The 13,742-nt window shown below is 42.9% G+C and overlaps 1 protein-coding gene across 1 annotated transcript in view; it reads right to left on the bottom strand.

Moving 5' to 3' along the window:
- Positions 1-828: 828 nt before the first annotated feature.
- CMYA5 (cardiomyopathy associated 5) overlaps positions 829-13,742 on the bottom strand; it is a 46,846-nt gene continuing 33,932 nt past the window's right edge. The window contains exons 9-13 of the mRNA XM_069002384.1: positions 11,952-12,096; positions 4,292-4,425; positions 3,399-3,498; positions 2,264-2,440; positions 829-1,417 (exon numbers count right to left, since the gene is read on the bottom strand). Of these exons, the coding sequence (XP_068858485.1) occupies positions 1,165-1,417; positions 2,264-2,440; positions 3,399-3,498; positions 4,292-4,425; positions 11,952-12,096 (809 nt within the window). The 3' untranslated portion in view covers positions 829-1,164. The remainder of the gene's footprint in view (positions 1,418-2,263; positions 2,441-3,398; positions 3,499-4,291; positions 4,426-11,951; positions 12,097-13,742) is intronic.

Here is a 13,742-nt window from a genome sequence, read left to right on the forward strand (position 1 = left end):
ATGAAAACATTGCCTGCCTGCTTTAAGATTAATTTCCCCCAGCACTCACTGGAGTTCAGCACTACTGGCATGTGGGCCTTTGGCCCTTGAGACAGGCAGGAAGACAGCCATACCATCAACGTATGAAGTGCTTGGAAAAATGGTTTGAAAGAGCCACAGGGAAAAATCAGCATCCTATTCCTATGCTGTCATATACCAATTTTAGCCCACCTGTTTTGGTGTCCCTGAAACACTGCAGCTTCCTGTCATGGTGCTGGTACTACATTGGATAACAGGAAAGAGCAAGACAGATGCAGGAAAATGGACACAAATCTGAAATTAGGAGCATCAAATTTTTAAGAGCACAGGTAAAAAGCAGTGACAGAAAAGTGGTGATCCACAAGGTCCTGTGTAGCAATCTGCCTTTCACTTTCAAAACCACTTACCCAACAAATTGAGGATGAAAACCACAAGGGAAGACTTTTACTACTACTATCAAGTTTCCTCATACCTGTGTTTCATGACTAGCTATTCACAAGCACAGATATTTACTAACACAGTCGGGTAGCCATTAGTCTGCTGTGAGCAGCTTTGGTAGATGTGGCATACTCAGATTCTACATGGCTGATATGAAGAGCTAGCTTGGGACTCCCTCATTCTGCAAACATCAGGATCTCTGCGTGTCCAAGTTTTCTTAATTTGTGCATTAAAGAACTGGCAAACAATGGCACAGGATATATCAATCTGCAGCATGTTTCAGTTGTTGAAATTTTTATACATTTTCCAAGCACATCATCTTGGACTCAGGCTCTGGCTGTCCTGGCAAATGATGAAACAATAACTTTCATGTATTGGCAGTGAGAAATGCATTTATTTCATACACGGGTTCATAATTAACTTTAAAAAGATAGCTAGCACTATCATATCTAACAAAACTTCTGTATCCCCTTAGAAGTACTGCTCTGTGTATTACTAGGTGCATGCTCCATCTGAGGAGTCGATTTTCTTCCAGGCTCAGGGTGATTATGTGTCTGAGCAGTAACTACAATTACTGATGATGTGAAGGAGAGCTGTGCACATAGCATTCATCAGTGAAGACTAGCTATCCCTTCCTGGCATACCTCTTCCTCTCTCTATCCCCTGATGCTGTATTTGTCAGTTTTCTGGAAACTGTGAAGCAGCAGATTAGCTGTGCTTCACGAACTCTGGCAGCTCCATTCCTGTGCACAGGGTAAGCACTCCAGCCTTCTCCAGGGCAAAGGCTGGGTGAGCTGCAGCAGTGAATTTGTGCCTGATGGCAAACAGCAACAGTCCTCTCTCTGCATTGAAGAACAATAGCCTGCCACTACTGTAATCCAACAGGATGCCAATCCTGGCCAGGTGTTCCGTCACATGGACATCACTCATCACACCGGTGTGAAGAAATCTGTAAAGAAAGCTGTGGGAAAATGGAAACCAGAATACAATGAGCCTCCCCATAGCAATTTACCAGAAATAACCTGCAGCTTAATTTCAATCTATTAACAGGTGGCTGCATACAGCAGCCTATCACATGGCAACAGCATTTTGCTCTGTACATAGGCAAAGCAAATGTGGCATTGCTTCAAGCCCTCCCTGGCATCCTGATGAGCCTTTTCACTTGGCATCTTTGGACTCTTAGAAAAAAAAGCCTCTCAGATGTTTCATTGAGCTAGTTATGCTCATACATCTATGGGCTTTCACACTGAAAAAAGCACACTTGTTTGGATCAAGAGCACCTTTACAAAGTAGCAGGGTGGTGCCTTACAAACCTCCAGCAGCCTGTGGCGCTGGCCTGCTACCAGAGACTACCCCAGCACCCTGCAGTCCTGCCACAGCAGCAGGCAAGCGCCTATTGCTGTGAGGGACAAGGCAAGAGAAAACATTCCCTGTCAAGGCTTGACATTTCCTGCAGATGGAAGTACGTTCTAAAAAGGCTGCATTTATGGAAATAAATATACGTGCTGGGGTTTAGTGAAGCAAATCAGGATATGAGCAGCAACAAACTAGTTCTTTAAGTTTTATTCACTGTCTGGGTGAAGGGTGCTAAAATCATCTGTTTGAGATAAATTTTAAGGTGCTTTATAAGACCTTTTAAACTAAGAGGAGGTCTAAAGATCTTACACAGATGTCCTTTCCTTATTACTCAAATCTGCATAAAGAAAGCAGAAGAATCCTTTCTGCTCTCATGATTCTTGTGGCTGGCCAGCTTTATTTTCATGAAGGACAAGTAACTTCCCAAGCAGCCAGACTGACTCCTCTCTACCTGGTTTGCGTAGGACAGCATCGCATGCACCAGGAGGTATCACTCAACCCCAGGACACTGTTCTGTGTTACTGTTTCATAGCAAATCCCAATCCTGTAGCTTCTGCAGGCAGAGACAGCAATTTCCCAGTAATGACATCCTTGAGCAGGCAGCAGTTCACCCAGGACTGAAGGAAACCTGTTTGTCAAAGAGGCATACAGTAAAGAGAGTGTGGTGGCAGACGAACCATATTGTGGCATTTCTTTCAGTCACATCATGAAGCATCATGTAAAATTACCAATGAATTGCACTCTGTTGTTCTAACTGCAGGGTTTTATCAAAGATTTAACTGAGAGTCTTTTCTTCTTTGCACTGAGATGGACTTATCTAAAGGACCTCAAATTTTGAAGGCTTGCTCAAACTAGAAAGTCTGGTGGTTTTATGTAAACACAGTCACAAACACCTTGTGTACATTCAGTGGTAACAGCAACAAGAAATGCTTAAACCAGTAAATCCTCATCACCTTTTAAAAAGCCGTATCAGTATGGCACAAGTTGTACAAGTGGACCTGTGCTTGTCCTGGGACTGATAGCAATATGTCAATCCCCCTGCAATGTTCTCATTGGATAGAGCTAGCCTGGTACAACCATGTTAACATATCCCAGGAGCACTTCCTAGTTCTCCAAAGCCACAAATACTTTGGAAAACATTACCAATAATGCCCTCAGGAGAGAAGCAAACTATGGAAGATGGATTACTTCTATCCGCAATGTATTAAAAACTAAACCCGCAACTCCGACCTTTTCAGGGCAGCAAAAAATTGCTTTGAGACTCTGATGAATTAAGTAGTGACCATGGGCTGAAAAAATCGAGCAGTCCAAGTAGGTAGCACTGCTTTTGACTTCCTGGCCATTCCTCAGTGTGACACTGAATTCTGTCCAGCACCTACATCAATCCCACCACTGACTTCATTGAGATGTTGCAGTGTTTGAAAGGGGGGTTCAACTGCATGAAGTCCAGGGGCTGCATGACCAAAATGATTCAGTTCATCTACAAAATTAGTGTAATGTGAAAGATGCCTATTGGCAAAAACATTAAAGTGAGGGATACATCCTGAACCCCACAGAATGGTTGTGCTCATCATACTGCTACTCACCCAATGAGTTTGGTTTTCTCAGGAAGGTGGATCACTGTTGCATTAGAGGAGATTTGCAATGCAGGATGGGCTGTGTCACTCAGCAGGTGAAATCGAGTTCCTGGTACAATTCATGACAAAGAAACACCAGATCTGAGAGGCTGGCTACATTAACATGAGATGAATCATAAAATGTTAAGCAACAATTATGGCCATCTTAGCTGGACAGAGCTGTGACTGTGGCAGATAGGAGTGACAGAAAATTGGATGCAAATGAAAGGAGTCTTCCAAGCTGGGGCAGCAGTCTAATATTCAGAAATGCTGCTAGGTGATAAAGAGGTCTTTAAGACTATGTAAGAAGGTTGAATAATTTTCAATTAACTGCTCTTTTCAAAACAGCAAATTCAAATTTTGAGGCTGATTTGGAAGAACCATACATAATTTAACACTATTTATCTGGAAATCTTGGAGTTTGAATCACCCATTATATTTTAAAACTGCTTTACATGCTTCCCCATCACTCAAACTCCATTAGGTTTTAATTGTGAGAGGCTTTCTTTAGGTCATGACAACTTTTATCTGATTGTGCTCTGTCAGATTCAAGCAAACTGAGATCCCTCAAGAATACTTAATCACTTAATCTCTCTGACAGAATTCAACATTTTTGCTTCTGAGGTCACACCAGTTTTACACAGGACATAAATACATAAATATACAAACTTCAAGTGAAGTAGTCCTGATTATGCTAATTTTAAGCAGAAAAAAATGGATATAAATTTGAGTTAATGAAATAAAAACTTCAATAACTTTGTCACAACCATATTGGGAACTTCAGGTATAATTTCCATAGAAAAATGTTTGGCTACTTTGCCCCTTTCATCCCATTGTTTTGACATCAGGAAATTATGATCTACCTTTAGTTGAGATGAGAGCTGCTTCACTTTGTTCACTTGTCCCAAATGGGTTGACAGCCCTCAAGTAGAAGAAATAGTTCACATTGGGCTCCAGGGATACTTTCAGTTCAGGTTTCTTTATACAAGCGAAAGATCTGCAAATGTTGAAGATACATTAAAACGTATGCAGGTATCCAAATGAGGGAAGACTATTTTATGCCAACAGCTAAGTCCCCTAACAGTATTGTTTACTACTGAAACAAGAGACAACATACAGAAAATCCAAATGAGAAAGGCAAACACTGTCTTCACTGACAACTGTGTCATGTAGGAGCTTCAGCATTTCACTTGAGGGATTGTCTTCACTTTGTCTGATGAAGTTTGAGGCCTTTGCTCCTGCACCACCTTATCACCCAGTGCAGTCATTTGGTGTAATGATCACTTCAGTTTGCAGTATAATTCATCATATAAAATTTAAGCAGCTCAGAGTCAAATCCTCACCTGCCTCCTGTGAAAAGTCTGCATTTTTTACAAAATGAGTAAGTTTCTGAAGAAAAAAACCCACCTTTTAATTAATTCAGTTGCATGACACTGAATACACTTGTGTTTTTACTACCTGGGCACATACTACATACAAGTCCAAAAGAATCGATACCCTTATCTGAGGTGGCACAGAAATCATGCTCTTCATCATATAATCATCACAGAATGGTGATTAACTTCTTATTAGGAACCCCTCACTCACAAATCCTTCAACAGCTAAGCCTGGACTCTGTTTTTGTTGTGGTGCCATGCACTCTAACAGGGCAGTTTTGCAGGAGGCAGAGCAGAGGAGCTGCCCTCACACAGTGCCCTGCTTTGACTATGCTCCCCGGGCTGTGCCTCAAAAACTCCAGTCCTCACATCCTGTACCCCTGGTGTCTTGACACACTGCTAGAAAGCAGGAGTCAGCACCTACATAATCTGCTTCACAGGTGCTTTTAAGTACCAGTGAAAGTATTTTGGATGGTTGGAAAGATACCATTTTATTTTCTACACTGACAGCAGTACGAAAGATGGGCTTAACAAGTTCTCACACAGTGGGTCTTGATTTTCCTCATTTTTTGCCCCATATGATAACAGCAAAGCCAGACAATATACATGCTCTGCATTGTATGCCTGCAGGTAAAGACTGTTTATCTGTATAATTTCCTTCCAGAAATGCTTTTAGGAATCTACAAGGCAAGTATTTAAATTCAAGAATGGGAGACCTGCCTTTGGAGAGTGAACAAGACACTTTCCCTCCCACCTCAGGTTTCAGAGTGGAGCCCATGATGGTCTGCCACCTGCAAGCAGTGCCTCTGTGAGAAGCTAGACTAAGCAGATTACCTTTTCCAGCACAAATTGCTGTGACCCCAGAGGAGGTATGGCAAGCGAGTCAGCAGTCAGATCAGATCGTTGCTCTTCATTAGGGGTGACTGTTTTTACGCATATATCCCACCAGAGAGCAGTACAAACTGCAGAATAATCAGTGCCCATCCATCGGGATTTTTCACATGCCTGCGTCTGCTGCACTTAGCACATCGAGGTAAAAATCTCACAGCTCTTAATGCACCGATTCCTGCTTACACCACAGAGATCTCTTTCTAGGAGGATGGCATCTTGGGGAAAGACTGGTGCTTCATCCTTATTAGTCTGTAACAGGTATTTTGCACTGACAATTCTCATTAAAAGTGATTGAGAGCATCAAGAAAATGCACTGGGTGCTTCTGTGACCTATTCTTTCAATTTAAAAGAATTTCAGAGAGTCTGGGGCTCCGGCATGATCAGCACAAGACTATGCTGCTTTTGGGGAACGTGTTACATTAACGCTGGAACCGATGCAGTAAAGAGAAGTGGCTGCAAACATGGCAGAAATTGCGTGGTTTGCTTCATGCTCATGACTCGCCAAGGCCCGACCACAAGACCACTTCAGCAAGGCACTGACAGCACAACAGGCTGGCTAGTTGTTTCTCACTGAAAGGTTTGGGGAAGAGGTGTAACCTGATGAACTGACTGATGAGAACATGAGCTCTTTAGACTTGAGTACAGGGGACAAGAGAAAAAAAAGATGGATTGAAGAAAACTACAGGATGGGAACTGAGAAAGGAGGCAAATATGAAAGAAGTGAGAGAAAGGAAAAACAGGATAGAAGCAGAGGTAGGGGAAAAGAAGTAGGTACCTGAGCTTTGAAGAAATTTACGCATGCTTCCTAGGCAAGGCTTACCCAATCTGTTTCTTAAAAGCAGCACACTGACATCTTTGATGTGAATCTGAAGCACAGACCACCAGAGAGGAGTTTTGAGCAGAGTTACAAGAGAGATGAAAGGAAGATATGCTAAACTATTCCTCGAAAGCTGTCTGTGGCAATATGTAGATCAGCATGCCTTAAGCACAGTGATGCCCTGTGTATGGCTCCTTCTTCTGTCTTCTGGAAAAGGTCATCTAAGTCAGTATCCTTCCAAAGAAATTAGGAGATCTTCTTTTTCACTATGTACTATTTATGAGATGATTAAATAATAAAACACAAAATCATTTATAAATTCCATTAGACAGTTACATTGTGGTGTAATAAGTAGACATGGGGTATTCATATTCTGGAGTCTGGATCCCAGAGATATCTCATAGGTATTTAGAGAACATTTTGGGTCCAGTCATTTGCAGAACAAGGTCAGCAATCAAAGTTCAGAGTTAGGTCTCTTACAAATAAGAAATTCTCCAAATTAGAATTTCGATGCATGTTTAAATCAGAGATCAATAGCATGCTGCAGTTGTAATAGTGAGACAGAAGAATCTTGACTTTAAGCAGACCTGGGCTGTAAAACAGTGATCAGATTTTCAAAAAGCATTCTCTGGTTGGTAATCTATTTCAGCCAGCTTTAAGCTGCCTAAGAATAAGAGCCCATCAATTTTAGCTACGATTAAGGCTTAAAAACAGTCCTGCTGCTGCCAACTAATGAAACAGAATATGCTGACAAGAAGGAATTTCATTTGCTACATTCTGAACCAGATCCAAGTGCAAAAGAAGCTGCTTACAAAGAAGAAACAGGTCTTGCTATCTATTGCCTCTCCTGTCGAGAGGGCAAGGTGAAGGGGGGGAGTGAATACTGAGGGCTCCCCAGAAATCGCAGTAGTTTATCATGCTTTAGATTGACTCTGCAAAAGCAAGGATGAGGAGAAGGTATGATTAGTGCTTATCTTACAGCATACAGGTTATGTGTAGGAGAAGGCGAGGGAAAATGCATCCTGACTGTGTTGGTGGAAGGCTGTTTCATTTCTGATTTCTTGTAACAAGCATTACAGATGGATCTTCCTCAAGCTCACCTTAAGCAGTGAACTGTAATTTTGAAAGAAAAAGAAGTCCACCTACAACATTTCTAATGTCAGATAGTTTCTACCTTATATACACCTGCCCACTTTAGAGATGATTTGAAATGTAATAATAATGTTAGCAAAGCATGAGGCATCCTGGTCTTTAGATTAAATATTATCTTATTTGCACTGTCCTCTCAATTTCTTGGTATCGTTGATACAAAAATTAGTGTGTAGAAAGTCAAGAAGCATTGAAGTTAAATATTTTAAGTATCTCCTCTCAATCCCTTTCATTGTAAGAGGAGTCTGTGAGACTGAAAATCCAATCTCCAAATATCAGGTATATGCTATTTAAAGCTAAACAAAAAGGACTTGCATGTTTCTTCACCTTATATTATAGTAGCAGTTGTCTGCTAAATCAGTGATTTCTCTGGTTTTAGGGAAATCTGTGCTTTCATGTTCATTTCTCTCATCAGCATCCTCATTTATTTAAAGGAAGCAACATCTAGGGGATATTTTTTAATATCGCCTGAACCCAGCAAACGATATGCCATGCAATGATTCACAACACCCTCTGTGCTATAATTGTCATTTCCACCCCCAGGATCCCACTGAAACAGTACCTCCAGAGCTGTGCTGCTATGACTGATATGGAGTTAGGGTGAAAGTATGCAAGCTTCTCAAGATACATGTGGAAGCACATAGAAAGGGTGCACCATGAGTGGAAAAAAGCTCTTGAAGCTAAAAATAGAGAGCAAATAGCTCAGAGTTTGCTCCCAGCTGTGCCGCATGCTTCCTTTCCTTTCCTCTCCTCTCCTCTGTTCCAGCTCAGGCTGATTTTGGGATTAGGTCACCAAAACACCCCCTGCTTGCTGCTATCCATGATGGCAGAGTTAGAGGGAAGGAAGGTTCTGTGTTTCCAACACCCTGTTTCCTGAGCTACCAGGAGGGCAATGCGGGCAATGCAAGAGGAGGGAGACTTGCTCCTCTTGTTCCAGCATTAGACTTGCTCCATAAGGAGACTGAAAATTTCATTCCCGAGAAGTGCCGGTCTTGCACCGTCAGAGAGAATGACATTCAGTTACATCCACTTTCAGAAGCTCACCACATGCTGCACTTATTTCTGCCTCCCTGAGTCTTATGGATTTCTCATGATGTCACACAGGCTTTCCATCTGAACAGCCTACATACCTAATCCCTGGACTACATTTCTCACAGCTTTCCATCTTCCACCCACAACTCCATTGACTTCTCAACACAAAGAGGCTGAGAAAATAGCAGAGCTCTTTAAACTGAAAGAAACATTTCAAAGCGTCACTCAGAAAGATTCTGGAAAAAGATTCAACCTGGGAAGGAGCTTTAGAACCACTGCAGCAGGCCAGGGACTCATTTTTGCTGAAGATTTAAGATGATTTTATAGGAAATCATGTCCCTCAGGTGGCAAGCTGGCAAGAAGAGAGAATGGAGAAGGGAAAAACATAGATTTGGCTAGAGTTTTTTTGGTTGGTTGGTTATTTTATCTTTTCGTTGGTTGGGGTTTTGTGGTTTTTTGGTTGGTTGGTTTGTTTTGGTTTTTGACAGGATTGGAAAGGAACCTTTAGTGAGGTTTCACTTCCAAATGTGCTTCATATTCTCCCTCCGGGGAGCTGGGACTGCTCCAAGGATGTTCTTGGAGTTATTCAAAAGTTACTCTTGGGCAACTGGCTCTAGGGGGCCCTGCTTGATCAGGAGTGTTAGGTGATCTCCACAGGTGCCTTCCAACATCAACCATCCTGTGATTCTGTGGCATGCTGAAGTTTACAGGCAGCTGGCTTAGACCACATGTCTCTAGCTGTTCAGTGAGGACCTTTCTCCCTGTCTGCTCCCTTGGCAGTATCCTGTACCTTGGGTGAGCTTCCAGAATGACATCTGCAAAAGCAGCCTTATGGGATGGGGCCACGCTGCCTTCTCCAGGACTTTTCTTGAATGTTCTTCCCTGACCTCCGCTTTCACACTGTGCCCTCGGCAGCAACTGAATGAACCTTCTAGGGTTGCTGAGAAATGTGTTTGAACTCCCACCTAAGGACTGGGAAATTGCCTAGCTACAGGGCTGCTGCAAGCACAAAAGGCACAGGCTGTCTGTGAAAGGGCTCCACATTTAGCTGATCCCCAAGACGAATGTTGCTCAGGAAACCTGCAAAGGCCAAACTCCAAGATTTCGAGGGAAAAAAACCAGAAGAATCTACAAGATTTGAGACCAAAATTCTGAGTGTGCATAGAGTCAGAGTTTTACTCCACCTGATATAGCTACTTGGCTTCTAGTCAAGTTGATCTCTAATTCTAAATTGCACCTTGGAGGCCTTGGATACAAGTTCTCCATCTACCAGGGGGCTCTTTTACCCACAAATTTATGTAAAAACTTAAACAGAAATATTAAAAACAATTTCTACATCCTTGTAACAACTTGTGACACTACAGAAGATTTCCAGGTTATTCTCAGGGGGTTGATTTAGGAAAAAGAAAAAGGGAAATTGTTTTCAGGGAAAGTAAGTGGCAAAACATTGTCTTTGACACACAAAAAGAGGTCAGAGCCCTTCTACAAATAGAGAATTTTAAACTATAGCAATTCTGAGAAAATTCATTATTTTGTCCTTTGGGAAGTTTTCACACTTGTCTCAGTAAAAGGCCAGCTTCTGCTGACAGGAAGGCCAAAAAGCCAAATGTGACTCAGTATAATTATAAACACGTTACATTTTACACAAGGTCACTTGAGAAAGCAAATGGGTCTGTTCTGGAAGCTTTTTTGCCACATTTATCACCACACAAGCAAACACTTGCTGTTACCGACACCTTGCTCATGGATTACAGAAATCAGCACAGTGTCTGGTTTAGTTTTGAGAAAAAAAGTCAATTTCAGATAACAGCACAGAAACTTGAGGGCAAACAACCAGCATATGTTTTGGGAGCAGCTCCATTATCTTTGACCAACAGCAACTTTGGCAGGTTGACAGGGACCTGGTGGCCTCAAGAAATATGTACAAAACAGAACAGGTCCCTCTGGGAGGCAGGAGAACTGGGCAAGACCTCTCCTTGACTGCAGTAATGCAGCACACTGGTACTGCATGATAAAAAGTCTCCCACCCACACAGAAATTTTTAATTTCAGTTTTCAGCCTACTTTTGTAAGGAGCAAGGCATGCAGAGTTTCACAGTTGTACTTCTCTCCTACAAAGCTATGATCGCTTTAGTCCACTTAACTAACTATGACTGCAGGGCATGGGGCGCTTCCCTCCTCTTCACGGAGCTCGTCCCTCTCTGCCCAGTCTCCGTGACGCCTATGTTAACTAGCCCATAAGTGAAGACCTTAATCAGGCTTCTCAGGAGGTGAAAAAGACAACCGCAGCTGGGCTGAGGCTCTTCCACAGATTCCTGTATGGCAAGTCACCCCTCTCCACCTCCCAAACCTTCTCAGACCTTTGCAACTATATTTTGCTGGAATATTGTTGTCACCGTTTTTAAAAAGCAAACAAACAAAAACTCCCAAGCCCCAAGGACATACCACCATGTAATTCCCTGCCTACAGCCGAGGGCTGGAACTAGATGATCTTTAAGGTCTCTTCTAACCAAGGCTATTCTAAGATTCTATGATTCTGTGATTCTATGATTCTGCAACAGCTTTCTCTGCATTTCCGCACAGTGCATAGTTCCACGGCTCAGTGGTGCTGACATCCCTCCCTGTCCTCTCCTCTATGCAGCACAGGCTTAGCATAGGGGAAACCAGAAAGGGTCTGGCATAAACAGCCACTACCCCGAGTTTCAAAGCTACTCTTGGAGCCCTGTGGCATGCCTGCACAGCCAGGCAGCACTGAGCTCAGCTGTGTGTTGGGAGGCATCTGCACACACGTCCGGACAGCACAGATGGGTCACCAGTATTACTGGGACACCCGTGCCGCCCTTGCTGTGCCCAGAGCTGACTTCTGTCCTCCAAAAAGCAAACTGGGCCATGCTCCTCCACCACTCGCCTTCCCATGGAGCTGCCCCTGCTCTGCCTTCTCCCGGGGCCGCAATTGCTTCCCCGGCCAGCACAGCCCTGCAACTTCTGGTTGACTGCAGACAGCACAACATCTCCAGGGTTTTGGCCCCAAATGAAAGGGATTGTCCGGTTAAGCAGAATAAAAAGGAAGTATTTTTATGTCTCACCCTAATCTCACAGATTAGTGCCTGCCCCTTAAATGCCTCAGCACACAGAAGCAGATTTCTTCCTTGCATGGCTGCAGGCAGAATAATCTCTTACGTAATGACCCGCGGTCGGGGGGACGGTCATTAGCGGCTGCCTAATCTGACCAAGGGGCTTTAGTGGCTGCGGCACTGACCTGAGACCTTCCCCTTCCGGCGAGTGCTGCCGGCAGTATTCCAAGATGAAGGACTCGGCAGACACGGATGCGGCACGCCAGCGGACAGTGGCCGTGTCCCAACACACGGTGCAGTCCTCGGCCTTGATGGTGGGCACAGCGGGTGCTGGGGACACAAGGACACGTTAGCTGTACTGCGAGGAGGGTGCCCGGAGGGGGATCTTTGCAGGGGAAGGAACAGTCACCTCCTTGAAAACCCACGCCATAGTTTTTTTCCCATCCAGCAGTGATCTTTTGCTTGTTTGTATTCAAATAGCAGAGGGGTACATTACAGGGAAAACAAAACAAAACAAAAAAACATGCTGGGAAAGTCATTGTGAATAGCTGTGCATTTGTCAAATCCTTATAATGGTAGATTTTTATGCCTTTCCTCAAGCAATGTTTCCTCATTTCTGCCAATCTGCAAGGAGCAGAGCACGGAGGCAGCACTGCCTACAGCTCTCCCTGCATCACCTCAGTCCTGTCCTCAGCAGTCCCTGCAGGAGCTGCATCAGAAGCAAATGTGCTGCTGCAAAAATGACAGGGAGATGCTGACTTTCTGTTTAATTATGTCCTGGTTATTTTTGCAATGCTAAAATTTGGTCCTATAATTTCTCCTTTTTAGAGATTCTGTTTATGAGCTACAGGCCCAACTGCAAGACAGAAAACTGAATGTAAAATAATGCACTAGCTGCAATTAATCAAAAGCTATTGTGAGAAACTGCACATTCGACACTGTAGACTGAAAATGGATCAGTTGTATTCTCCTGCTTTTTCCCATTCTGGGAAATAGCTACAGAAAACACCTTATGACCTGTTGTGAAACTCACATACACAGTCCTAATACCAATTCTAGAAGAAAGGTTACTAATTTAAAAAAAAAAAAAAAGGTCATAAAAATTAATTTTACTTTTGGAGTTCCAAATAGGAGACCTAAAACAAAAGTAGGGATTAGATGATTTTATGATAAGGTAATCTCATAGAACTACAGAAAACATTCCAGATGCATTCTGGTTTTTAAGAAGAATGATTTGCTGTTACTAGAAAAGGAAAGAAAAACACCCCCAAGTATTTACCAGTTTCCTGGTTTAGTGAAAATCAGGAGGTTAGCAGTTCAGGTTAAGATTTACTTTATGTTTTACTACAGGAGCAGCTAATATACGTATTCAGCAGAACAGTGAATTTGTGGATAGAGCATCATCTGGTAATACCTCCTTGTAGCTCCCTTAGCAATAGTTACTTAATTCTTTTCTGATAAATTTGATTATTGTTTCTAAATGCATCCTTCCTAAAGAATGAAAAATTAAGAGATGAATCCCCTAATACTTGCATTCAGCAGCTCACACACATACCTACATCTATGTATGTCACAGGACATGAAGCTTTTTTTTCTGTAATTTGAAAGTATCTGTCTAAAGAGTAGCTGGAGTGAGCATACCACAAAAGGCTTCTGAGATTTTAAAAATTAATTGCTGCTAGAATACAAAATCTAATTTCATTGTAATATTCTGGAACTCCTAGAAGTGATTGTGGAAGAGGCAAAGAGCCAACAGGGTGAGAATCACGCAGGTTTTGAGCAACAGCAGAAGATGCATTCACTTCTGTGTCTTTAGGATTCCAAGGGAGATCACCAGGAGATCAGTTGCAGGGGAGGGGTCAGGGGGGTACAGGGATACTTCCTGCCTTCAGCATCATTCCCTCACAGAAAATACTGTTTGGAAACAGAATGTTCCTCAGCAGAGGGAAGGACACGCTGTGAGTCTGGGAGGTGGA

The sequence above is a fragment of the Aphelocoma coerulescens genome (assembly GCF_041296385.1).
Source record: "Aphelocoma coerulescens isolate FSJ_1873_10779 chromosome Z unlocalized genomic scaffold, UR_Acoe_1.0 ChrZ, whole genome shotgun sequence".
In the NCBI taxonomy this organism is placed as follows: Eukaryota; Metazoa; Chordata; class Aves; order Passeriformes; family Corvidae; genus Aphelocoma; species Aphelocoma coerulescens.